This window comes from Balaenoptera ricei, chromosome 10 (assembly GCF_028023285.1).
Source record: "Balaenoptera ricei isolate mBalRic1 chromosome 10, mBalRic1.hap2, whole genome shotgun sequence".
Classification (NCBI taxonomy): domain Eukaryota; kingdom Metazoa; phylum Chordata; class Mammalia; order Artiodactyla; family Balaenopteridae; genus Balaenoptera; species Balaenoptera ricei.
Window position 1 is genome coordinate 106593465 of NC_082648.1, and position 26882 is coordinate 106620346.

At 54.4% G+C, this 26882-nt stretch overlaps 2 protein-coding genes across 2 annotated transcripts in view; both read right to left on the reverse strand.

Moving 5' to 3' along the window:
• TTLL8 (tubulin tyrosine ligase like 8) overlaps positions 1-2326 on the reverse strand; it is a 41582-nt gene extending 39256 nt beyond the window's left edge. The window contains exons 1-2 of the mRNA XM_059934908.1: positions 1963-2326; positions 1597-1695 (exon numbers count right to left, since the gene is read on the reverse strand). Of these exons, the coding sequence (XP_059790891.1) occupies positions 1597-1695; positions 1963-2326 (463 nt within the window). The remainder of the gene's footprint in view (positions 1-1596; positions 1696-1962) is intronic.
• Positions 2327-4373: 2047 nt separating this feature from the next.
• On the reverse strand, positions 4374-22790 carry MLC1 (modulator of VRAC current 1). Its single transcript, XM_059934909.1, has 12 exons — positions 22638-22790; positions 21106-21195; positions 19699-19752; positions 19355-19456; positions 14007-14105; positions 13771-13773; positions 13566-13637; positions 12615-12731; positions 10620-10676; positions 9843-9965; positions 5996-6148; positions 4374-4448 (listed from the first exon to the last, which is right to left on the reverse strand). Exons 1-12 carry the CDS (start codon positions 22641-22643, stop codon positions 4374-4376), a joined length of 951 nt encoding a protein of 316 aa, XP_059790892.1. The 5' UTR covers positions 22644-22790.
• Positions 22791-26882: the final 4092 nt, after the last annotated feature.

The window sequence follows — 26882 nt, forward strand, 5'->3', positions numbered from 1 at the left end:
GGGCCTATTTCTGTTAAACAAATTAACTCCATATTTAAAATGTTTCCCACAATGAAGCCAGGCCTAGATGGCATTACAGGTCAATCTGTCCAAATATTTCAGAAAAAAAAAAACCCCAAAAGAACCCCCATATAAACCCTTTCACTAGAGAGGAAGGTAGAAAAGCCTTTTCAACCCTTTCTTTTTTTTTTTCTTTTTCAAGATTTTTTTATGAGGTCATGCATTTAACACCAAAATCTGACAAGGACCTTTTTAAAAGAAAGAAATATTACAAGCCAATCTTGCTCATAAAAATAGACACAAAAATCTTAAAATATTTGTAAATCAAATCCAGTGACATAAAACAGTACACTTGACCATGTGCTATTTGTTCTAGGGATACAAAGTTTGTTTAATATTTGAAAATCCATAGCATAATCATTTGATAGACTAAAGGAAAAAATATGCAGAAGAAACATATGATAAAATGTAATAACTATTTGTTTTAAAACTCTCAGTAAACCAGGAATAAAGGGAACTTCCTTTAAAACTTATAGCAACAAGAATTTATAGGTGTTTAATTTATAATTTTTGTGAATGACAACTTAATTAAAAGACACTTGTACATTTTATAGGGAAAATATTAACCATTAGGGCTTACAGAAAGGTATTCTGGTGAACCTGGATCAGTTTAGGACCTCTGTTATATAACTATAAACTAGGTTCTAAAATGAAAATTTAATATTTTAGATAAATTTGCCAAAGAAAACTTGACAGTCAAAGAAATGTGAAAAAAAATCATGTTTAAAAAATAAAAAAACCTTATACATCATATTTCATGGTGAAGCACTGAGCACTTTCCTCCTGAGTGTGGAAACAAAAAAAGATGTCCACTATATCATATCTATTCAACATTATACTCAAAAGTGCTAGCCCATGCAATAATGCAAGAAAAGGAAATAAGAGGTACAAAGACTGAAAAGATCTGCAGGTGATGATTGTGTATGTAACAAATCTAATTATATGAGTTAGTAGTGTATTTACCAACGTCACCAACCACCAAGCCAGGAAAATGAATTCAACTGTATTTCTATACACTAGAGACAATTAGAAAATGAAACTCAAAAATGCCACCTACAGCAGTGTTAAGCATGGATTATCCGGGAGTGATTCTAACAAAAGGTCTTGCACACCTGTAACTAAAAGTGGGAACCTTACTGACAAGAATGAAAGAGCTATTGTTCATGGTCAGAAGTCTGGATATTAAGATGTTAGTTCTCACCCCAATTGATCTACACATTCAATGGAATCACAAAATCCCAGCAGGACTCTCGTGTGTGTGTGTGTGTGTGTGTGTGTGTGTGTGTGTGTGTGTGTGTGTTGGGGGGGTTATATTAACAATTGATTCTAAAAATGCAAGAAAACCTGAGCACATCTTGAAAAAACAAAGTCAGAGAAATATTAAGACTTATTACGAGGCTCCTGGAATTAAAGCAGGTACTTCGGAATAAGGACGGGCAGACAGATCAACAGAACAGACGGATGCCCCCTCCCCGAGCCTGAGCTCGGCGGTCCCTTTCAGGAAACCCAGGGCGGCGGGCGCAGGACAATACTGACTAGATTCTCCTCTCTGCTCCCCTTCCGATGACGCGGACGGTTCCATTCCGGCCTCGGCCTCGGGCACCTCGCCCTTCCTCCCTTCCACTGCCTGGACCCCTGCAAGGGGGTATCAGTGCTGATAGAAGCAGGGAGCTCAGAGGGGCGAGAGCAGGGCTGGGGTGGAGGGGGAAGTCTGGGGTTGAGGGGGGCGCAGGCTAGGGTCGGGGTGGGGGGTCCGAAGGCGGGGTCCAGAGGTGGAGGGCTGGGCAGGTCTGGAGTAGGGAGGCGGTCAGGAGTTCCGAAGGAAGGGTAGGTCCGGGACTCCGCGGGGGTGGTCTAGAATCCCCGGGCGGAGGGGCGGAGGGCGGTTGTTCCCGTGCTCACCCGGGCCGGGGCCCGTGCCCTCGCCCCCAGTCGCGCTGTCCCGCGTCCTCCGGTTGCCCGGGGTGACGGGCCCGGGCCGCGCGGCGCATTGTGCAGCACCGGGGCGCCGGCAGCGAGGCCCGGGGAGCGCGGCGCGGCGGCGGCCGGCGCGGGGCGTGGGGCTGCGCGGGCGCGCGGGCGGCAGGGGGCGGCGGGAGCGGCTCCGGGAGTGGCTCAGAGTGCGGCTCCGAGGACGACGGCGCGCGAGGGGCGTGGGGTCCCACAGGCCGCGGTCGGGGGCACCCAGGCGGGGTCCCCGGCAGGGGCTGCAGTCCGAGGCGCGGCCACGGCCCGCGCGGGGGCCGGGGCGCCGGGGGCCGGGCATGGTGTCCGCGGGGAGGAGGGCCCGCGAGTGGCGAGCGCCCCGCCTGGGATCACGCGATCCCGCCCCGCTCCGGGTGTCAGGGTCACACAGACCCGCCCTGGCCGTCAGAGCCCCCCAAGTCATAAAGACCCGAGGGCCACACCCAGGCCCCCGCCCCTGCGGAACCAGCCGGGCTGTCCAGGGCAGGCTCTGTCCTGGGACCCTCGGGCCTCTTTCTGGTCCACACCTCGGGCCTCCCTCCGCACCTAACATCCGATGTCCCCCAGCAGAACGCCCCCAGCCCACCAGGGAGTGTGCTCTGGTGTCCCCAGGGTCACTCGTGGGGCCTGAGCCGCCGCCCCGGGCTTTCCCAGCATCGGCCAGTGTCCCACCCCACCCAGATGTCCCGCCTCTCTGGTCCAGCATCTTTGTGGAGGGAGGGGTGAGTAGGAAAGATCCACCCACCCCATCAGTGCCTACCTCCTGGTAACTTTCCCAAATCTAGATGTCATCTTTATTTGGTTTAACAATCTTTATCTTGCATTTAACTTCCCAAGATAACCCGAAAGTGAGGTTCTGCGCCCACTCAGTGAGGGGTGGTGGGCATTCCCCTGGGTGGGCCCCAGTGCCTTTCCCATCTCCACCAGATCCCACTGCAGACTGGCTCAGGGCAACATAAATCATGAATAAATTAAAAAGTGGCCCTTGCCCCCATCCCCCTCCTATGCTTTACCTCTCAGTTGTTTCAGACCTGGGCATGGAAATACCCAGAGACCCAGAGTTAAATAGGCCACTGGGCCACATTGACATGTTAGCATTTATTGCTCAGGCAGTATTAAACTATATCACACAAAAATGTAAATTGACAGAGACAGGACTATACACTTTTAAAACCCCATTTGTGTGGATTTTTCAAGCTCTCTCTGAAATAACAAAGTGCAGGCCTGTGTTAAGTCCCCAGGCACCTCATTCCAGCTCTAAGGCTCAGACTTTCTGGACCCCCAGGAGACATCAGCATCACCTGCCCTGTCCCCGTGGCTCCTGTCCAGGCTGGGGAGTTGCAGGAAGGGGAGGTGGCCCCGTGGGCTGCGTCTGGGTGGGGTCTGCTCGTGTGCAGGTGAGAGCCACCTTGCTGACCCCGTGCTTGTTTGGGGAACTGACCAAGGCATTTGTCTTCCTGGCCCGCCCGGGACACGGAGGCCACCGAGACGTGGAGATGTGAGCTGTCAGTTTTCAGAGCCTTGGACAACGGCCCCACCCCAGAGAACACTGAGCGGCCACAGTGGACGGGGTCGACCCCAGCATCGTTGACAGAGGGCTCAGGATGGGTGCAGGCTGACCGCTGCTGAGCTGGGTCTCCACTGGCTGTGTAGGACACCCGTACATGGACCAGGGCCACTGAACGGGGGCCCTTCCGGAAAGAGTGGGTTTAAGTACAGAGAGAGCAGAAATGCAGGCAGGTGGGTTTCACGTGGGGAAAGCTGCGCATTGGGGGTGGGGGCCGCCCTGCACCCCCGGCTCCGGGGGAGGTAGCTCCACGGGCTCTCGAGACGGGGCGGAAGCAGCTCTGCCCTCGTCAAGGAATCCACGCTCACTCAGCGGGCTGGGCCCCCAAGAAGGGAAGAGCCGAAATGGGTGAGATCCACGCACGGTGTGTGTGCTGGCTGCGGACAGTAGGTGCTCAACAAAAGCAGGGCAGGGAGGCCGGGCGAGGTTCAGAGGAGCAGACACCGGCAGCCGGTCACTGGTTGGACCGGGAACCCGGAGACCCGTGGTTGCCCAAATATCAGTGCCTGGAGAATTCAGCTCTAGCGTGGGCCCCTCCCTCACCTGGGGGCCCCGTGCCACTGCTCCTGTGGTTAGACCACCTCGGGAGCACTGAACTGATTCCAACCCCCGCAGTCAGCGCAAAATAGTCAACGTTTGCCTATTTCAAAATTAAACTACGGTAAGAAATGAAAACACCTTGCAGCCCAGCCTGCCCTACGAAAGGGGAGGGGCGAGCTGGAAGGTCGCGGCTCAGGGACAACTAGCGTCTGCGCGTTAAGTTAACGAGCTGGGTCCGCAGTCACTGGGCCATTTGCACCATGACGGCTCTCCACGCTTTCTCCTTGTCAAACTCCTTCAGGGGGCTTCTGGCCACCTGCGACTGAGACAGGCAAAGAGTTATTTGTCCCGGGCCACCCAGGCGGCAGGAAGCAGGAAGGAGGCTCAGTTCCCTCTCACTACTCTGCTGTCCCAGAGCCCCGACACCTCCGGCCGCGACCCAGAGCACATGTCCTCCGCAGGGGCGGGGCCTGGGCTGCGGGGTGGGCTCTGGATGGGGGGTGGGCTCTGGATGCGGGGTGGGCTCTGGATGGGGGGTGGGCCCTGGATGGGGGGTGGGCCCTGGATGGGGGGTGGGAGGCTGCCGTGAGCGGGCATCCTCCGAACAGCCGGGGAGCCGGGGGCTCGGGTGGAACCTGCACCTGCCTCGTGAGGCCTCTTCCTGTGGGTCTGCATCCCAGCACCTGGCAGAGCAGCGTCTGCATTCAGTAGGTGCTCAGTAAATACTGCTGACTGTGGAATGATACACACCAGGGTGCAGGGGTAAGTCCCTCCAAGCTCTTCCTGGGGGCAGAGGCTGGACACTCCACAGAGAAGGGGTCTTGACCCGGCCCCGGAGGCTGTGAAGGCGTCTTCAGGGCATGACACCAGGGGAGGGAGGACGCCTGAGGCAGCGGTCACCAAACAGGGAGGACAGCTGCCCGGCCGAGCCCCCAGAGCTGGCAGTTCTGGAACGTGGGGGGAGGATTCATCGGCCTGACGCTGCACCTTGGCGTCCTGACACAGAACCAGGGGGGCCTCACGTGGGACCCAGGGACAAAGCCAACCCTTCCGGGGACTGACCACACCCGGGTAAAAACGACAACCAAACGACGCCATATGAGAAGTGCAATGGAGGGAGAGGTGGAGCGTGCAGGGTGGCTGAGGAAGGGCCAACGGCCGGAGTGCGTCCCCCAGGGAGGGCGGGAGCAGCCTCGTGGGGCGACAGGGTGGCGGAGGCAGGAGGCTGGCCGCGCTGGACGTGTTGCAGGAGAGCAGGACGTGAGACGGGGTGGGCCCGGGTGGTGGCTGGGCGGGAGGAGTGCCCGGTCCACCCAGGGTGGCCCTGGAGGGCCCTGCAGCAGCCGCCCAGGCACCCGGAGCATCGTGCCCCTGGAGGACAGCGGGCAGCTCACGGGGAGGAGCCTGTCAGCTGTGGGGGACAAGAGGCAGGGCCTGGGGAAAGTGCAGCGGCCTTGAGCCTGGCCGAGGGGCTGGCGTGCCCCTCAGAGCCCGCCGGCCAGGGGTCGCCGACGCCACGTCTGTAGTGGGCACCCTGACGAGCCGCAGAGGGAAAGCTCTGTGATCCATGCAGATGTTTGCCAAGTTCTCGTCTACGTTTGTAAGAGTAGAACTGGAAGCATTCAGTCCATAACACCTTTCCAGAAATGGATTTGCGTTTGCCTGGCTGGCTTAAAAAGCGTATAACGTATTGTACCTTTCCAAGATTCTTCTGGGGTGTTTTAAAAAATACGAAGCGACCCAACAGGTCTGGAAAGAAGTCAGCGCAGGTGGGCGTCGCTTTGCCCAGGGCCCTGGGAAGACAGCCCCACTGGGACGGGAGGGGACGGGACGGGGAGCCACGCTCGCTCGGAGGCCACTCACCTCTCCCGCCGGGCGTCCCTGCGGGCCGGTCTGTGCGGCGTCCCAGGACGTGCCCGCCTTGAAGCGCACGCACTGGATGACCGTGGCCGTGTTGAGGCCCGCCTGCAGCAGCAGCTCCAGCATCAGCAGCAGCAGGAGCGCGTCGTAGGACGGCTGGGGGTGGAGACAGGCGGTGGGCAGCCCAGCGCCTCTCCTCCCGGCTCTCGGCCGCCCCCAGGCCCCCACCGCATGGGCCTGCCGCCCAGGGAGGCCACGCGCGGGCTTCCCAGGCCGTGGCCCCAAAGCACAGACCGTGAGCCCCGCAGCAGCCTGTGTGGAGCGGTTTCAGGATCTCACTCCCCTGTGCCCTATTATGTCACCAGCCTGAGCAGCAACATTCTGTCTCAGTGAGAGAGAGTTGAGGAAATCACTTCTGCTCTGGGTTTAACGGAGGGACACAAAGATGACCCGCAGGCAGCCAGGCCCCGTGATGGTGCCGCTGCCCGGGTCAAGTCGTCCAGGCCTCCCAACAACCACTCGGGTCCACAGCGGAGCCACTGAAACCACCCGTGGCCTCGCCGAGGGTGCCCAGGTGGGGCGGAGGTCTGCTGTGGAGGCCCCGAGCCGGACGAGAGAGAGGGGCGGGTCCGGGGCGGCGGGACAGATCAGTCTCGAGGCTGGAGGGTCCGGCACTGGCCGCTGGGGAGGAGGGGTCTGCCCAGGAGTAGAGGGAGCGGGGTGGTGCGGGGGGCGCCTCGGGAGACGGCCCTCCACCAGCACAGAGGAAGCCCCAGTGGCTGCAAAGACATCCACAAAGCACTGGCCCCTCGCCACACTGCAGGGGTGCCCTTCCAGCCTCAGAAGTACAAAACAATGCAACGTTAAGACAAAGAAGAACCCAGAAAATGTCACTGTTAAAAAAAACCAAAAAGACAACACCTCTGAAGTTTATGTGCACATTTAACCATGAGTCCAGTTTTTTAAAAAATGCAACATTGGGCTGGCTATCTAGAGCCAGGCAGGGTGATTCTAAAATTCATATAGGGACTTCCCTGGTGGCACAGTGGTTAAGAATCCACCTGCCAATGCAGGGGACACGGGTTCGAGCCCTGGTCCGGGAAGATCCCACATGCCGCGGAGCAACTAAGCCCGTGCGCCTCAACTACTGAGCCCGCGCTCTAGAGCCCGTGCGCCACAACTACTGAGCCCACGTGCCACAACTGTTGAAGCTCTGCGTGCCTAGAGCCCGTGCTCCACAACAAGAGAAGCTGCTGCAATGAGAAGCCCGCGCACTGCAACGAAGAATAGCCCCCGCTCACCGCAACTAGAGAAAGCCCACGTGCAGCAGCAAGGACCCAACGCAGCCATAAATAAATAAACAAATAAATAAATAAACAAACAAACAAACATTCATATAGAAGAACCAGCAAGCGACAGAAGTGAGTCAGCCCCGAAACGCAGGGCAGCCGGCCGCGAGGCATCGAGCAGGCCAGGTGGCGATGCCCGGTGCAAATCTCCGGGGTGCACCTGGCGGCACAGACCGGCCGAGGGGGGACAGTCAGGGCAGAAACAGACGCAAACAGACCGAAGCTCAGTGCGTGATAAAGGCAGAGTCTCAGGCGACTGAGGAAAAGGTGGGCTTTTTAATAAACAGCGTTTGAACCACGAGCCATTTGAGAAAAGTCCGATGGGGCCCACTCCTTGTGCTGCACTCCAGGCTAAACTCCAGCGGAAACACAAGTACGAGCCTTTCTAATTGTGACTTAAAATCTAGAAGCAATACAGGAAAATATTGACAAATTTAACTATGTAAAAACAACAACCACGACGACGACAAAGCTTCCACATGACAAAAATCACAACAAGCGGGGTGAAAACCGCTGCCAGGCTGAGGCCGCTGCTTGCATCTTCCGTGTCTGACGAGCGCCGGGCTCCCTGTGTCAGCAGCGTTCTCAAAGCCCACTAGAAGGTGGTCAGGAGACACGGACAGAGGTTACTGGAGAAGTGCACACTGTAGACACAGTAAGAGGTCACCCGTTTCCAGAGAGATGCACGTAACAGCCCCACCCGAGGCTCTGTCTGTCACCTGTGTTACAGAGCCCAGTGTGGCAACCCTCCCGGGCTACGGAGGAGCAGGTGCTCTCAGACCGTAGGCGGGAGGGAACACGGGAGCCCCCAGGAGAAATTAAGTTAAAAAAAACAAAAGGTAAGGTGTAGAAGCGTGATTAGAGTGACCTGTTTTGTAGGAAAGAAGGAATATAATAATATGCACGGTTGCCTGTAGAAGGAATCAGGGGAGCCGTGGATGGGACCACGACTCCTCTGAGGTTGCCTTTCGGATGATTTGACTTGAACCGTGTGAAAGTTTTATATATTCAAAAATACTATTAAGAGGGAAAAAAGCATCAGAGCCTAAAGCTGAATACAAAGAGAAACCATTAAACTTGACTGTGTAGCAGGACCCCTCACAGAAGGGGGATTCCCTCACGGAGCACATGACCGTACCTCCGAGTGCGTACAGAGAGCCGTCCCTCACCCAGCAGGGGCGCTGCTGCTAGAAAATGGGGCCTGTAGTTGTGAACACGTGTGAGTTGTCAGGCAAAATTAAGCAGTAACTATATTCAGTGTTACCAGGATTTTTGGACTAAGAGAAAAATGATGCAAATATAAAATAAGAGAGGTTAAGGGGAAAAAAACCCTAGAATGTAAAATTTGAATTGGAAATAGCAAGATACGTTAGGGATCTTTAAGTAGACATGTATTTCTCAGCTCCGTCCACTGACAGGGCTCCGGCGTAATGATGCCCCCACAGGAATGGGTACACGGCTCCCCCTCCAGGGGCGAGGGCGGGACAGGGCAGGACCAGGACCAGGTGAGCCCGCGCCATCTCAAGCGTCTGACGGGAGAGGATGATGTGCCGGCATCTGGGAGCCCAGGGGTGGGTCACCCTGGGCGTCAGGGAACAAAGGACGCAGCGCTCTGCCGACAGTGACAAGCACGCGTCCCCCGTGGGGTTCTCGGGCAGGCGCAGGTGTGAGCGCCCCGGCCTCCCCTGTGGCCCAGGCAGCGGGCAATGGTCTGAGGGGACAACGTGCTGTCACCTAGGACGTCAGCCACCTCAGGGGTGCAGGAGACTGTCCTTACTGTTGAGATGCCAGAGCACCTAAGGGCGAGGGGTCACCTCAAACCTCTGCCACTCGCTTTCAGATGCTTCTGGAAAACGATGCCGGGTGTGTGCTCCACCCACCCGTCAGCATAAACACGCGCACGGACACGCACGGAAGCCACCAGGGAATCTCAGTGTTCACTGCATTAACCTTTCAGCTCTTCTGTATGTTTGAAATTTCTCATGATGAACATTGGGGGGCAAACACTGTCTACACTGGAAACGCCGCGGGGCGTCTGAGGACTAACCTCGCCTGGAGCCCGAGCCTGCGGGGAGGACGCTGGACCCCCGAGAAGCCCCCTTAGAGGGGAGGCTCTCACACCCCTCAGTTTACCCAGGAACCAACGGGGTCTCTCATGAAACTGGACAAACGGTGACTCTTAAACGCAAGTGGATGGGAACAGGGCCGAGAAAATGTAAGGCGCCTGTGAAGAAGGGTGTCTGGGGGGCTGCTCAAGCCAGAGCAGCCCAGAGGAGAAGAACAGAAGCAGCGGAGCGGTCCCGGGCGGAACGGGCACCAGAGGACGGTGCACAGACGCGTCACTGTCCGCGGAGAAAAGCCAATTAGCAGAACCGGCTCCGTGCACGTCAGGCGTGTGCAAAGCCAGCTCCAGCCACCTGCCCCGACGTGGGCAGCGGCTCAGCACTGCTCAGCGGCATCGTGTTCCTATAGAGTTTAAAATAAAATAAAAGAACACCCACCTTGAAGGCTGGCGGGTAATCTTTAAAGACATCCATGATTCTCATCACGCTGAAGGACAGGTACCCCGAGGCCGTGAACAGCAGCGGGGCCGCGAGGCTGCAGATGGCTATCAGCACCTCCACCTGGCGGGAAGCAGACAAGCGTGGGAGGTCGGGGTCTGGGAGCCACTGCCCGGACGGAGGGTGCAGCCCGGCAACCACACAGCGGGAGTTATGAGTTGACGTGTGTCTGCGTCCAGCGTGGGGCACCTGCTGAGTCTCTGTGCTCGGTTTGCCCGTTAATTCAAAGCTCACCACGTGTCTCGCAAGCTTTCTCAACTTATGAGCAATTCGCTCTGTTGATAAAATAGCACTTAGGAATCGATGGCCTCCTCCCAGTGCCCTCCGACCTGCTCCTGTGACCTCCCAAGGCCCTCCCGCCTCGGAGAGCGATGCCTGGACCAGCTCAGAGGCCACGCAGGCCCAGGTGTCGGCTGAGCTCAGCACCAGCTCGGACGCTCACGCCGCAAGGCATTTGGGCCGGTTGAGCGACTGTCACTGTCCGACATCCACAGCCGGACAGGACGCCGCCTCCGCTGAGTCCCAGGAATCTCTCCCGACTCTTATGCCAAATGGGCCCTTTCTGCTTACTTCCACGGACAGCCCAGGCCTCGGACAGCGGCAAGGCCCCCCCTCAAGCCCGCAGCCTGCAGACGCCCCTCAGATGCTCGCCCCCGACCCCGCCCAGCCCGGCAGGTCGCTCCGCGGGTGTCTGGAACCCGGCCGGGCTTCACCTACCAGAGATCTGCTGGGACACTCTGCTGTCACGTGACTGGCAATGGCACTTGGAAAACACTAAGAGAAAAGGAAAAAGAAAGGCTTCAGAGATGAGAGCCCAACAAGTCAGATGCCAAACATGTGCCCTCCCGTTCTGATTCGGGCCATGCTGGTCGCCAGGAGAGCCGGGGATCCGTGCAAGAGAGGCTGGAACCCTGGAACCCTCACACCTGCTCTCTCAGATGTGGCACCCGCCCCTAAATACTTGTGTGCGTGTCTCCTGCTCCGTCTCCATTCAGCACTGCACCGGGGAGACGTAACACAGACTCAGCAGCTTTGTCCAAGGCAGGGTCTGTGTTCGGACTTGCAATTGTCCTGATGATGTCCTGGTCCAGCTGGGTCTGTTCCCAGCTCAGGACCCAATGGATGATCACGCTTCGTGTTTCTTGTCAGTTCGCTGGCCTCCTTGATGGGGAGGCCTCAGCTGACCCTCAGCGGTGCCACCTTCACGATGCTGCATTTCTGGAGGGAGTACCAGCTGGCCGCTGGCGGGCTCAGTTGGGCTATCAGACTCAGGGCCCCCGGAGACACCGTGCCCCTGCCCACCATGCTTGACCACTGGGGGCTCCTCCATTGGACCAGCACTCCTGTCCCTTTGTAATCAATAAAGGCCTTTTCCCACTTATCGTAAGGAGCTTGATTTAGTTCTACACGATTCGGGCAGAGGGAAGCTCAGGGGAGCACAAGACTTCCTCGAGGTTGCTGAGTGCGGGGCCCAGCCCCCTGCCGTCCACCTGCCCCCCGCCGGGGGTCCAGGCGCCCAGCACCCTCCGCCGCCCCAGCCCAGCACAGCCTGCTGGGCCCAAGTGTGTCCGGGCCCCAGTGACCCATCCACACGCCCACAAAGGAAAAGGAAATGCCCAGGCCCTTGGTGTGGGAGCACAAAGCACAGGAGCCTGGGGTTTGGGGGCATCTCGTGACACGTGGAAACTCGGGTGTGCAGGGCCCATCGCAGCTGCTCCAAGCGGATGTGTGGCCCACACCCACCGGCAGCACAGCCAAGGGGGGCCAAGGCCTGGGGGCCGTGTGTTCCCCGCGCCGCATTTCAGCTAAACGCTAAACAACATTAAATTACGTAAGTCAACTCGGACTTACTTATGAAAGGATGAAAGGCCCATGTTTAAAACAGTGACCGTGTAGTCAGTAAGCACTTACCAAGCACCAGGTGCGGCGCTAGGCATTTACGGTAGTCGTATTCAATGTAAAATAATATAAATGTATTACATTTTAAAACGTATTATAAAGCAATATGAATGTTATATGTTATAAAATAATAAAACAAGTATTTTTCAGGGAAACTAATACAAAAAATATAAAATACTAATAGCAGCTACCGCATCCCCGGTGCCGCAGTGGTTAAGAATCCACCTGCCAATGCAGGGGACACAGGTTCGAGCCCTGGTCCGGGAAGATCCCACATGCCATGGAGCAGCTAAGCCCGTGAGCCACAACTACTGAGCCTGCGCTCTAGAGCCCGCAAGCCACAACTACTGAAGCCCGCGCTTAGAGCCCGTGCTCCGCAACAAGAGAAGCCACCACAATGAGAAGCACGTGCACCGCAATGAAAGAGTAGCCCCTGCTCGCCGCAACTAGAGAAAGCCCGCGCGGCAACACAGCCAAAAATAAATAAATAAATTCATATTAAAAAAAATAATAGCTAATCTGAGGGAGTAAATAGTATCATAATTACAGAAATACATCTGTATGAGGTACTAGTATCCTCAAGCCAGTTTTAAAATAATAATAATAATACCAGCTAACATCCCGACTCATTTAATCCTCGGTTCCCAAATCGCCCTGGTCTGGGGCCCACGAGGACCTGGGAAGCATCTTGCTCGGCCCACCAGCGCCCACTCCCCACCCCCGCCCCTCCTCCCGCCGCTTTCCTGCCTGACTGCCCCAAAACCGAGCTCAAAGGTCGGCCACACTGACGAGGGCCACCCAGGGTGTACTCACGGCCACTAAGATCCAAAAGAACGTCACCGAAAGGTGCGGGCCTGAGATGGCGTCATCCACGTTCAGAGCGATGACCCCTCCAAGGATGGCGGAGACACCGGCGATCACCTCGATGACCTGGGGGCAGAGAGTGTCACCCAGGGGAACGGGCAGGCTCCCCGGGGTCCCTGGAAGGGGGCGGGGGTGCGGAGGGTCCTGTGAGTTCAGGGCAGAGCGTCAGGGCGCCCCGTGCTGAGACGCTGAGGATAACCTCCAAGGGGATATGGAAAATGCATATTTCCAACCCAAATTCGTGGGAAAGGGAAGGAAGAAGCTCCTGCCAATTCAAAGGAAGGTGGGAAAAGGCACAGAAGATAGGAAACAAAAAGATGGAGAAATAAACATGAAGGTGTCAGGAACTGCGCTCTGAGTGAACCAGCGCAATTCAAACGGCGCCAACACTCTGTACAGAAACTGCCCAAATGTAAGGACAGAAAGAAGTGGAAGAAGAGGGAAAGATACACTGGGAAGATATTAACCAAGAGATAACTGATGTAGTTAACAATATATGTTCTATGGCAAAAGCCATTACTAGAGAGAGTTGCTCGTAATGATTTTAAAAAAAAGGAAAGAAGGAAGGAAGGAATTCTAAACTTTCGTGTACCTAAAAACCCAGGCTCCAAAACTCTATGGTGAAAAGCTACAGAATTACAAAGACAAATCGATAATGCCCACAGATTGGGAGGTTTTTAACAGATCTTTCAGTAATAGAACGAGTAAACTAAAAAATTTTGGAGAGGACATAAACGAGTGAAAACACAATTAACATATAATTTATGGACACACTGAGAGTAAAAGGGGGTGTACTGTCAACCAGGACAGTTCGTGTACCAGGGACACGCCTACACCATATTTCTCAAGTACTACCCCCAACAATGAAATAAAATAAGGAGAAAGAAAAGCTTTTCTTACGGAATAGGATTTCAGGACCCGAGCAGGAAATGTCACTTCATACAGAACGTTGGTGCTCTCGGAGACGGAGCCCTGAAAAGAAACAAAACCACATCACAGGGGTGGCCGTCCGTCCAGGCCGTCGCTCGGGCGATGGTCTGAAACGTGAGCATCTGGAAGACGCTCCTGGAGCTTCAGGCTTCAGCGCAAAAGCTCAAACACGGACCTTCTCGTGGCACGTGAAAATGTGTTTGGTTGCTGAAGTCCTAGTTTACAGGGTGATACTTTAGGCGGACTTGGTCTCTGCGCGTAACACTGCTGGGGGGTGGGGGTGGTGTTACTTGATCAGCATCAGGCTACGGAGGTGGTGGGGCCGCATCCCCAGGTTTGCCTCCCCGGGGCCGTTGGCCCCTCGCTCCGCAGCCAGGTCTGCGGCGCAGCTGTGCCTCAGGCTGGACCGACCTTCTGCCTGCAGTGCGCCTCGCCGGACCGCGCAGAGATGATCACCGTGGCCGCCATGAAAAGCTCCAGCAGAAGCAGCAGAATCAGATTGAAATTGATCTGCCAAAGGAGAACACATACGTCTGTAAAACCGGCTTCTTCGCTTTCATTCCGTAAACGTGGACAATCCCACGAAGGGGCTTAGATGCCTCTTCAAAGTCTCGGCAACTTTTCTGTCCAAAGCCAGATGCCAGGCACGCAAACCACCTCTGACTCACGTATATCTTTTTGTTTGTTGGTTGGTGGGTTTTTGATTTTAAATTATTGTTGGCTCAAGGGCTGGATTTGGCCCTTGGGTTGTAGTCTGCCCTGATCTCAGCCTTCCTTAGTGGTTGGTCTCTCCTGGGTATTTACTCTAAAGGGATGAAAACTTACGTTCACACTAAAACCTGCCCACGTTTATAGCAGCTCTGTGAGTAATTGTCCCAAGGAGAAAACACCAGGGGGTTGGCGGTTATGGAGCTGTTGCATGTCCTGACTGTTGGCAGTTACAGAAATCCATGCCTGTGTTTAAATCCACAGGACAATACACCAACAAAGTTGAGTTAACTGTGTGATATAAAACCAACCAATCGGGAATTCCCTGGCAGTCCAGCGGTTAGGACTCGGCGCTTTCACTGCCGTGGCCGGGTTCAATCCTTGGTCGGGAAACTAAGATCCCGTGCAGCGCGGCCAAAAAAATAATAAAATAAAATAAAACCAACCAATCGAGAGCCTCTATGGGCCTCTCCCGCCACCTGCCCCAATCACCTGGGCAGCCCCTCCGCCCTGAGCCCACCGAGATTATTCACGCTGGCCGGTCCTGCGCCTGCCCACCCTGCCTCGCATCTCTCCCTGCGGAAACCCAGTGAAGGCTCCTGCCCACGTGTCCCCTCTCCCTGCCTCCTCACCGGCCCTGGGGCCCCCTCCTCTTGGCACCTGTGATAAACTGTCTTTGCAGTGGCAGTCGTCTCCTGATGTCTTGGTCTCACTATACCCTCAATGATGATTTCTAAAAATCCTACATTTAAAAACAAATGCAACTAATAAGTTGGATCTACAGAACTGTACATGCAAAATAAAACATAGAATTTTCATTCTTTTGTAGCATTTGTGTAACACTAACAAAAATTGACCATCTATTAGGCCACAAAACAAACCCTGGTAAATTCTGAACAATCAATACATTATAGGTTGTACATTCTGACCCTAATGTAGTGATATTAGAAACCAGTAATAAATGGGTGACTTGTTAAGATAATCCCACGTGTCTGTTTCATCAGGGTTCTAGGCAGAGACTGACAACCAGAAATACAAAGTGAGGTTAACAGAGCAAAGCCAGTTCTTCGAAAAGACTAATAAGAGATACAACAGAGAGATAAATTACATTTCAGAATGAAAAGGAGAAATAACTATATTTGGCTTGAATTAAAAATAGTGAGCAAGATTATGAACGACTATAAACTAATAATTTCGAAAACCTGCATGATATGGATAAACTTTTGATAAAAATATAAAACCCAAAATTTGACACAAGAAGAGACAGAAAACTTTAACACTGATAATGAAAGACCTCCCCTCACCAACAGCCCTGGATGGAGATGATTTTACAGGTGAGTTCTACCAAACTTTCTAGAAGCAGTGACTTCTTATCATATCAAGGTTTTGCAAAAAACAAAAAAGAGATAAGAGCTACCTCGTTCATTTTATGAGACCAGTATAACCCTAGTTCTAAAATCAGACAAAGGGGACTTCCTTGGTGGCACAGTGGTTAAGAATCCGCCTGCCAATGCAGGGGACACGGGTTCGAGCCCTGGTCCGGGAAGATCCCACATGCCGCAGAGCAACTAAGCCTGTGCGCCACAACTACTGAGCCTACACTCTAAAGCCCACGAGCCACAACTACTGAAGCCTGCGCACCTAGAGCCCGTGCTCCACAACAAGAGAAGCCACCGCAATGAGAAGCCCACGAGTAGCAACAAAGACCCAAAGCAGCCAAAAATAAATTAAAAACAAAAAACAAAAAACTTATTGGAAACTCTTTAGATACAACCTATTTAAAATCAGGAATAAGACAGAGAGGCCCACGGTAGCAGAAGTCCTGGCCAAAGCGATAGAGAAAAAGGAACAAGAGGGTTAGACTGAACAGGGGCATTTAAACTGTCGTTATTTGCAGACGATAGAGTGACCTACATAGAGAAACCAACATAACCTACAGAAAACTCGGAGGATACGAGTCCAGTAAAGCTTCCAGGAACAAAGTCCACTTACAAAAATCCATTTTTAAAAACCGGTACAATATGAATAAGGTCTAAGCTAACATGCGCCAATGTCAGTTTCCTGATTTGACCACGTAAGATGCTCTCATTGGGGATGAAGAGCACACAGGATGAAGGATACACAGGAATGCTCTGTACTATTTGTGCAAATTCTTTCCAGTCTCAAATATTTCAAAATAAAGAAAAAATGAAAATCAGTAGCCTCTCTCTGCACTAGCAATAAGCCATCTGAAAATATAATTTAATAAATAAGACACCATTCATACTAGCAACACATCTGTGAATCATCTAGGGATTATCTAACCAAGAATACACGGAACTTTCCAACCCTAATAAAGGACAGAGATGATGTGAGTAAGTAGAGAGACAGTCTATGCTCTCAGTGGGATGACTCCACACAATAAAGATGTCAATTCTCACAAGATTACTCTGTAAACATCAAGTAATCGTAATAGAATCCCAGCTGTATTTTTTGAGGAACTCAATAAACTTATCCTGAAATATATTTGAAATAAGAGCTGTCAGTTTTGAAGAAGGAAGACAACTGGAGTCACGAAGCCACAATAAAAAGCGTGGTGTCGAGCAGCTCACGGGGGAACTTGACACACAGTGTGACAGCAAGTGCTGCGGTTCACAGGAAGAGACCCCTGATTTAGGACAAGCCAAGGACAGGAAGGAAGCCCAAGAGAGCAAACACCCAGGAAGAGGGGCTCAAAAGTGCTAGTGATCAGAGAGTGTGATCTGAGGTAACAGCAAGCCACAACACCGTCATCAGATGGGAAAACGGGGGCTGTTGGGGACGCCAAGTGTGGGAAAGGCTATGGGACCTGGCAGCCTCCCGCTGGCGGTGAGGGTGTGTCCTGGGCTTAGCTGAATCCAGGTGGACTCACGCCCCTCCCTGGCCTATGAGGACCCCGAAGACGTGCCCACGTCGGCCCAGTTGTGGAAGGGGAGCGTCGGAGGCCGTGGAGCTGGATCCTTCCCTAAAGAAAGCGGTGTCCACGGCGGACATGCTGCAGCCAAGGCAGGGACGGCGGGTGGGAAAGAGGGAGCAGGGACCCTACAGCGAAGCCCCACGTGGCTGTCCCCAGGGCGGAGGTTCAAGTCCAGAGCCCGGCTCAACAGGGAGACAGGGGAGGGGAGCAGCCCCTTTCCTGAGCGGCCTCACGCTGCAGAGTTTCCTGTTTCACCATTTGTGACCTTGTGTTTGGACACCGGTGGTCCTGACATCGTGGTCCTGGGGTCCTTCCATGTGTTTAGGTGTCCGAGCTTTGTGTCCTCCACGCGGCCTGGCTGGGCCTTCGAGGGGGCAGGAGCCTGAGGGTCTGGTTAACGGCGGGCTCTGGCGCTGGGGCCTGGGTTGGGGGACGATGCAGGCCCAGCCCCAGGGGAGGCCATCCAGTAGGAGGAGGCTGTGAGCGCGAAGCTTCGTGCATCTTTCACAATTTCTTCATCCGTTTTGTGCACTTGGGGGCACCATCCTAGTAATGGACGTTAGATTACCTGTTTTGGTTTGGGGTTTTTGCCACGATCCACAGGGCTGCTAGGAACACACCGCCTGGTCACATATGTGCGTGTCTCTCCAGGGTTAGTGCCACGGGGCTTCCCAGTGTATGTACTTCTTCAGAAAGGACCTGCAAATTCCGGACTTTTCCATAGAGCCTGCAGCAGCACGTAGGAGTTGCCGGACGTGAGGGAACCACCCTGGGCTCCAGCCCGTCCCGATGCTGGAAACGGCATCTCCTGTGGCTTTCATTGACCTCCTCTGATTACTAGTGTGGCTCCTCCGAGCTGCGCGTTGGCGCTGTGGTTTCCTGCTGGTGAGCGCCCGGCGCGGTCCCTGCTACCCTTGACTTTCTCCCAAGGCTCCTCATGTACCCTGGGACCGGTCGGCCACTCCAAGAGAACGTGTCCCCTTCCGTACAGACTGTGCTCCTTGTGTCTGCGGGAGACTGGCCGCGGCTTCGTGGTGGGCGGGCCGGGGGCAGGGCCCCCCCCAGGTTGGTCACTGCTGTGCTCCGGGCCGGGGCTGCGGCCATGCACGTGGGGCTGCCTGGGCCGACTGGTCCGGGGCGGCTCTCCCGTCCTGCTGGGACGGCTGTGGGGTGCGGGTGAGTCCCCAAACATGTTCTTCAAGGGGGCTCCACCCCGGCCCTTGGTCACCACCTAAACCTGCTGGGTCCTGCCTGCAGGCGCACTTGCTCCGGACCCATGGGACAGGTGCCCACTTCCGTGTAGGGTTTCTTTGATAAAGAAGCATCGTAATTCTCAGCGAGGCTTTATGATTTTCTGCAAAAGAGTCTCCAGACCTTTTGTTAGGTTTATTCCCGGGCACTTTATAAAATGATATCTGTTATTAAATAACATTTTCCAAAATCTCTGTTTCTGGCACAAACAATTGTTTTACATTGATTTTCACATCCAGCAACCTTGCTACGTGGGCTTAATAATCCAAATGTCAAGAAAGCAGAAAATCGTCTCTTCTGCAGAAGATGGCAGCACAGGTGCTCCTTTCAGATCCACGTGTCTGTCCGTTTTTCATGCCCTAACACGCCTGGCTGAGATGTCCTCGGGCCACCACACCCTTTTCCTGATCTTAAAGAAAACGTGTTGAACACAGAGCAGAGGTATCTCTGATCAGGTCCTGTTTCCTAGAGATTTTTTTTCTGCTGCATTGTAATTTAAATGACAAGACTCTTCCATTTTTCTTAACGGAACATAAACAGGGCAACTTACGTCAGCGGTATCGCAGATCTGATGAAAGATGTTATTACATTACTGATAATGTTTAAGAACTGTTGTGAAAGAGATACAAAACTCAGTGAATTTGTCCACTGAAATCAGTGAAAGCGTTAAAGACAATTCTTTTCTTCAGAAGCCTAAATGAAATTCTCAAACTCAAGAGCTACGATACACATTTCCAGTGTAACTACCCGGCAGATAGCTCACTAACGCCAGCTCCGAGCCCACAGGCCTCAGCAGACCCAGTGGGGCCAGAGCCCTCGGCTCCTGTGACCCCGGGAGGACCCACGTGGCTTTCCAGGGACTCACATCTACTGCTGACGGGTTCAGGACAAGTTTGCATCCAAACCAGATCAAACACGTCGTGGTGACAGCAAACGTGGACACGAACAGTATCTGGAAGTTGGGAATCTGGAAAACAAGACAGGAGGGGTTTCGTTCTCCTTTGTGTGAAGAAAGAAACCAAGTGACATTCAACCACATAGCCTGGCATTAGTCACCCATCCCGAGGATAGGGCCCCTAGAGTCAGCTGGGGGGATGCGTGCGAGCTCGGGCCCCTCCGCCCCCCTGGGGGCAGAGGGAGGGGGGGTGAAGGAAGCCCCACAGCGCGGGTGCAGGGCTGCAGAGGGTGCGGACAGAAGGCCGGACTCACCGCGCTGACGTTTCTCCTCCAGACGGCGAAGCTCACTATGGCTGAGGGGATGCACTGAAAAGAGAGAGCCGGTGAGCGTCCCCGCTGGTCACTTTGTGCCCTGGAAACCCACGTGGCCCGAGACGTGTCCCCCTCCATCAGACGCAGTGGTCCCTCTCGACGCTGAAGGGTCCTGGGTCTTTCAAAATAATTATTCTGGAAAGAGTTTTAATTGTTGTGATGATGAAAAAGACACCGAAATGAAGACTGTCCTAGCTGGACGCGCTTAGAAGCGGATGTCGCTTCCTGTGGCCCGAGACCAGGCGCGTCTTGGTAAGAATCACGCAGAAAGGGGAAACCATCTGCGTGTGAAGGAGCAGAAATGCTCAGGGGCCCCAGAGCCCCCGGAGTCCTTGTCAGAGGTCCCCACTGCGTCCCCGGAGCCGAGGACAAGGGAGAGGGCCAGCCTGGGGTCAGGGCGGGGGGGAGTTGGGGGGCCAGCCTGGGCCCCGTGGGCCGTGCCGGTCTCGCTCTTGCAGCAACGGGACCTCCCCGCCCAGACCCTGCAGTGGGAGCTGGTGGCGGGGCGGGTGGGCGAGCCCAGCAGGGGTCGGATGGGGGCTGGGCACCGACGGAGGAGCCAGTTGGACCACGTGACTGGTCCCCCTAGCCCATCACCCCTGGGGGTGAAGGACGCAACCGAAGATTTTGCTGGGACATCGGCCTAGGTCAGCGTGGCCCTGGAGCCATCTGAGTCAGAGGTCAGAGGCCCCTGTGACCCCCAACCAGGGCTGCTCCAGTGGTGAACACAAAGGGCCACCTAGGAGGTTCCAGAGAGAAGGGCAGGAAACGGGTCAAATTCTTTCAAGGGGTTTTCTTCTAAGGGAGTGGAGGCTGGGCAACCTGTGGCGGGGGGTACGGGGTAAGGGCAGCTGCATCTGTCTTGTGTTTTCAGACATTTGGGGATGCTGACAGGGCTGGAACAGGAGAGCAGATGGGCGAGAGGGCCCCCCAAACCCCAGGGGATGTGCCCTGTGCTTGAGCTGGCGGGAGTCACTGGTCGTCTCCCCATGAGGACTGGTGGCTCCCCAGGCCTCGGCTCTGAGTCCAGAAGCAGGTACAAGCTTCGGGGAGGGGTGGGGGTGTGGCCCCCAAACCACGGAGGGCTTCCCTGCCGGCTCATGGGGCAGCCCGGGGCAGCATGCACCTGCGTGTTGGAAATCAAAGTGCCGTTTCTTGCTCTGGAGTCTGTGGGGTAAGATAGACTTGCCTCATTGATCATTTTCAAAAGCAACAGTTGCTATTCGAAGCCAAAGTATAGGAAGAGAGTTTGAATGAGGGGCGAGTGACAGCAACGGGTAAATCTCAGAGCAAAAAACCCAGGTGCATAACCTCAAACTTCAGTGCTGACACAGGACTGCTACTCACTGAACCTGCAGCACAGCGTAGGTAATCCATCTCCAAAGGAAACACATTTCCCAGGTAGAGGGAAAACCCCGAGGTCACAAGCAGGCAGCTCTGCAAAACAGCAGCACGAATTCGGGTGACAACACAGTCAGGCCTGAAGGTCAGGAGGCTGAACAACTAGCCCTCTGACTACAACTTAACTCTGTACAACACTGACATCCACGCCTGGATCCCGCCGGACCTCACTCCTCCCTGCAGGACGGCAGCCGCCCGCCCTCCCCCAGGGGCAGGTCACGGGCATCAACACTTATTTGGGGGACAGGAGACCCTGTCAAAATTCAAAGCAAGAAACGGCGGCTCCACTCCCCAGAAAACGCCTTCACCCCACATGTGCAATTTCAGGGGCCTCGGGGCCCCCCGGTCCAGGCACAGAGCCGAGCACACAACCCCATCCCGCTCAAGGCACCGGAGATGGAAACTCCCTGCACAGGGGGAGGCCACGGGGCCGAGGGCACTGGTGTAAGGTCACTCAGACCCGGGTGTGGGCAGAGGGCCGTGCGCACGCCACGGAATGGGAGCGCTGCGGCCCGCGGGCCGGGGGGGCGGGGGAGGCCAAGGTGCACCCCTCAGGGAGGAGAGGGCAGCGGGATCAAGGGCTGTGGCCGCGGGCTGCTGCGGGCAACAGAGCCCAGGAGCTGGGAATGAGAGGAGGCTGACCGGCCGCCCGCCGCCCACCCGGGGGCTGGAGGGAGGACCGTCCTCTTCGACCCACACGGTGGGAGTTCCCGTCTCGGTGGCACAGGGTAGCGGCTGGGGGGAGGGCGGGCAGGACCACCGGGGTGCCGCGGGGCTGGCCCGCGGAGTCCGGGGCCCAGGGAGGGGCGAGGCCCCAGCCCGGATCCTGGATCTCGGCCCCCGGCACACCGACCCCCGAGCTTCCACCCACAGAGAGTCGCGTCCAGTGGCCAGCCCAGGTGACCGTGCCCGCTCAGGCCAAAAGGGCTTCTTCTGTCGTCCAAGTGCTTATCCAAGCATATCGGAAGGGAGACGTCCCGGGACCCCAGGCCAGGTCCCCTCAGGCCTGCCCCCTCCTCCCTGCTGGCCCTGGCCCCTGGCCCCTCAGCCTTCCCTGGCCCCATGGCCCTGGCCTCCTGCCTCAGGACGCCGTCCTGCGGTCCACCCCGCCAGAGGCCCGTCCTGCGAGCGTGGCCCCTCCTCCCCATCTCTGCAGACCCCCAGGAGGCGAGGGTCGTGGAGGCCGCCCTGGTACAACACATGAGCCGGAGGCTTGGCGTGGGCCCTGGGCTGTCCGACCCCTGCCGGGACACAGAGCAGCCACGGCCCAGAGGCCGGCAGGGCCAGCAGGACAGAGCCTCGCCAGCAGAGGAAAATAACTCAAAGAGCACAGCAAATAAGCACGTCAGCACCCACGAGTCTCTCAGAGGCAGAAGTAACCCGGGGCCGCTCTTCCCCGGGCCATCTGGGACCAGCACCCCGGCAGCGGGCCCCGGAGCGGGACGGTGTCTCCGCGGGCCTGGCGCGGAGCTGCTCACCCCCATCAACACGGAGAAGACCCACGTCTTGTGGCTGAAGCACGGGGGCAGCCTGGAAGACAGCTGAAGGTCACTGGGCTTGGTGTCCGGGGCGTAGCTTCCCGCATCCGGCCGCCCGCGCTCCAGTGGGGGCACCCGGTCGTAGCCCAGCTCCTCCCGGGCCATGGCGCTGCCGGGGGCAAAGGCTGACGTTAGCGGCCGCAGCGCTGCACTCACCACGCCGCCACTTATTGATTTGTGATAAGATTACAAATTTCACTTCTGATCACTCTGAAAAAACTCCCAAAGAAGTGATTTTCAATAAATACTTGTTTTTAAGTTATTTTCAGTAAAAGAGATATCATTTGTATAGAAGTACTGTAAGAAAAAAATAAGCAGTTAATTCCACAAGTGAATAAAATCACTTTCCCAGGAAAACAAACCCGAACAGTCTAGATTCACAGCAGGACTTTAGGCTTTAAGTGCTTCGCCCTACCCCCGCCCCCCTCAATTTCACGTCCACTGGCAGCTTCATTTTTGAGTCCCATGATGTGCTGGCTACTCCAAACTCAGGGCGGTACCCGGACAAGAGATCACAGATGTGCTCCACGCGAGGGTTTCCCGTCTGCACACTTACCTCTGCGGCGCTTCTGGTGTGGGAGCGCCGGTCTCTGGGTGAGGGGCTCCTGTTACCGAGTCACCCTGCCTTGGGCGTCCAGCAAGAACTATTCACAGACGAAACAAAAGCCCGGCAGAACTGCACTTCAGCCAGGCAAGGAGGACCGCTTCCTGAATTTCAATGAGGACATGAAGCGAGGGATCCTGGAAGGTTCTTGGTGGTTGTATAACTGCTGGCCCAGAGCTCTGCCCCGTCCTGTGCCAACCCCGCCAGGAGCAGAGGGGCCTCGTCAGGTCCACTGGAGGCAGACAGGTTGCAGGCACTGGGGTGGGCATCTCGGAAGAAAAGGTGTACCCGAGCGCAGAACTGCACCAAGCACAGGATCCTGGCAGGCCGGAGGGCCGGGTACCTGTTTTGGAAACAAACACATTTTTATCCAAAGCCTTATTCTCCATCCTTTCTGGCAGCCCTTTTCCATCCCCTGTGATCACACAAGGAACACCTCCTTCACAAGGTCTCACACACATCTGCGCTCAACGTAGCTGACCTGGCCCTTGAACTGCTTGGGATTCTGACCCGCGGGTTCCTGTGGGCAGCGCCGGGTCCCGCTGTGCCCTTTCTTTCTGCTCACCAAGCAGAGGGGAAGGACGGGAGGGCACTTCGCCCAGAGACACTGGCGCCCCACAATTACAGCGCCAGTCTTTGTGCTCACAGGAGCGCTTAAAGGGCTCAAACCAAAGCATTCTGCAAAGCCGGCTCCTCAGACCACAAGCCCACATCAGGCTTGAGCAAAGGCTTCAGTTTCCAATCATGGGATGCTCTGTTGTCTTCGTTTTTCAACCAATCAAGAAGGATTAGAATTAATTTTCACAAACTGTGAAGTCAAGAAGGGATTTTAAATAGATTGAAAAACCTCCCAAACCTCCTTATTAACTGTCTTTTAAAGCAGTAAGTGGAACTAGCAGGAAATGTCCGACCAATGGAACTCTTCACTTCTCTCTTTGTTTGAAGAAAAGCATTAAGCAGGTTTCACCATTTCTGTGCCTTTCCAAAGTTGTTCTCTAAGAAATCAAACAAGCTGCCTTGAATTAGAGATCGTGGGACAAACACCACCCAAAGCGTCCTGGGAAGAACTTCCTCGTTTCTGGTGGCAACACTAGTTTCTAGAACAAGCCCCGATCCCTCACACAAACTATGGTTCCTCAAGAGCCTTCCTCTGTCTTCCACTGCCGAGGTCCCGCTCATGATTCAACATTCACCTCGCCGTTCAGCGAACATCTGCAAAGTGAACAGGGCAGGCCACGGTCCTTCTCACGTGGAGTCCACAATCTAATGGGGGGACAGACGCACATGAGAAGAATAAATGGGTGTGTTCTACGGTGACGTACTTGACTCTCTCTGTGACGGCAAATAAGTCCAGGGAGGGGATGAAGGTGCTACCTGGGGAGTCAAGGCAGGCCTCACTGGGAAGGAGGCGAAGCGGGCAGGGAGCAGAGTTGCTGCAGGTGCAAAGGCCCTGAGGTGTCAAGGCTGGAGGATGGTGGGCACGAGGACCACGTGAGGTAAGGTGCAGGTGAGGCCTCCGGGGACGAGGCACCTGCGGACATGGAGACAGGCTTGGCTTTGACTCTGAGATGGACTTGCTCAGAGGCTCTGGGCAGAAGAGTCCAGCTGGGAGGAGCACAGGCTGCGGGGCAACAGGTGAGAGCAGGTCCTGGCGGGGATGGAGGTAGAGCGGTGGGGGTGGTGAGAAGTGACAGGATTCTCAATAGACTTTCACAAGCCAACCTGATCTGCCGTCCCAGCGACGTGGGGCGAGGAGGGCAGGAGTTTGGGAGACGGGAAGGTTCTCGGCCTGAGCGGTACAGCTGGAGCTGCCTCACCTGGGATGGAGAAGACAGAGGTCAGGAGTTTCGTTTTGATGATGAGGCTGAGGTGTCTGTTGGATGTTAAGTGGATCTGCTGATGAGGTGGAGTTGAAGAGTCCAGAATCCAGGGGAGGTTTGGACTGTGGGATGGGAGGGGCAGCCCTGTGACGTGGAAGCTCCCGCGCATGTCACCCTGGCTCTGGCACCCTGCAGGAAGCCCGGCCCAGCTGCCAGCCCCCCTGTTGCACGCTCTTGTTCTGGGACGTCTCTCCCCACTTATCCAATAAATCCCCAGGGCCTTTCCCACTTCCTTGTGTATTCCCAGCAATGAGCCCAAGACAGGGACTTAGCAGTGCTTCATATCATTTAAGGAACGAGTATCTCCCCACCTCTCAGGAAGGGGTTGTAATTACACTGTGCATCTACGGAGAGGCCAGGCCCAGGCTGTCGATCAGACTGAGGGATCTGACCCAGTAAAACAAAAACATGCCCATCAAAGCTAAATTGGACCCCAGCCAACAATACCAGGATACCCATGGTTTCCAACAGCACATGGAACATTTGTGAAGAGACAAGGAGGAAAGCCTCGATACATTTTTTTTTAATTAATTCATCCAAGTTTTATTGTCTGACCATGACAAAATTAAATTAGAAATTATTAACAGAAAAATATCTGGAAAATCCTCAAATATTTAGAAACTAAACAATATACCGCTAAAATAACCCCATGGGTCAAAGAAGAAATCACAAAGGAAATTAGAAACTGAAGGAAAATGAAAATACAACACGTCAAATTTTGTACAATGCAGCTGAGTCGGAGCTTACAGAAATGTATACTTTTAAACACTTATATCAAAAATGAAGAAAGTTCCAAAATTCATTATCTAATTTTCCACCTTAAAAAGTTAGAAAAGTACAGATCAAAGTAGAAGAAGAAGAAGGAGGTGGAGGAGGAGGAGAGAGGCAGTAGAGGGGGGCAGGGGTGGGGGAGGATGAAGAAGACAAAAACAGGAAATAACGAATAGAGAAAAATCAATGAAACCAAGAGGTGTTTTCTGAAAAGACAAATAAAACTGATAAACCTGTAGCTAGACTGATGAAGACAAACGAGAGGGTGGACATAAATTACCAATATCAGGCATGAAAGATGGTTCATCACAATGGATCACACAGACATAAATTTGACACCTTGGATGAAATGACACCTTGGATGAAATGGACAAATCCCATAAAAGATGAAATTACCAAAGTTTATGCAATATTGCTCAATACTGGTAACTTAAATGGCCCTTTAACTATTGAATTTGTTAAAGCAGATGTACAATGTATGTCTGATAGTCCACAAGGCAGGCTGTTCTAGTTAGCATAGAGTTCAAGCCAAATCAGGTATAAGCCAGAAGGACTTCCCCACACCTCAGTATGTGAAAATTTCTTCATCACTCAGGAGCAAAGATGCCACCCTTGCCCACACATTACCAAGTTGAATCGATACACAAAAAGGATAATAAACAATGACCAAGTTGAGTTTTCCCAGAAAAGCAGGGGTGGCTTAACATTTGAAAAATCAATCAGTATGATTCACTCTCATTAACACCCTAAAACAGAAAAACAACATGATCACTTCAATAGATACAGAAAAAAGCATTTGAGAAAATTCCACACCCAAGCGCGATAAGAACTCTCAGAAAAATAGGAACAGAGGGAACTTCCTCAACTTGATAAAGAATATCTGCCAAAGCTACACCTAACAGTACAGAGCAGTGAACGCTCAGCCTTCCC

Excerpts from the sequence above, each read along its gene's own strand:
- MLC1 (XM_059934909.1), bottom strand. Across the intron at positions 19,753-21,105 it reads TACGCTGTGCTGCAGGTTCA|TGCATCCCCTCAGCCATAGT; the intron begins GTGAGTAGCAGT and ends CTCTCTTTTCAG. Across the intron at positions 14,106-19,354 it reads TGAACCCGTCAGCAGTAGAT|ATCAATTTCAATCTGATTCT; the intron begins GTGAGTCCCTGG and ends CTCCTTTGGCAG.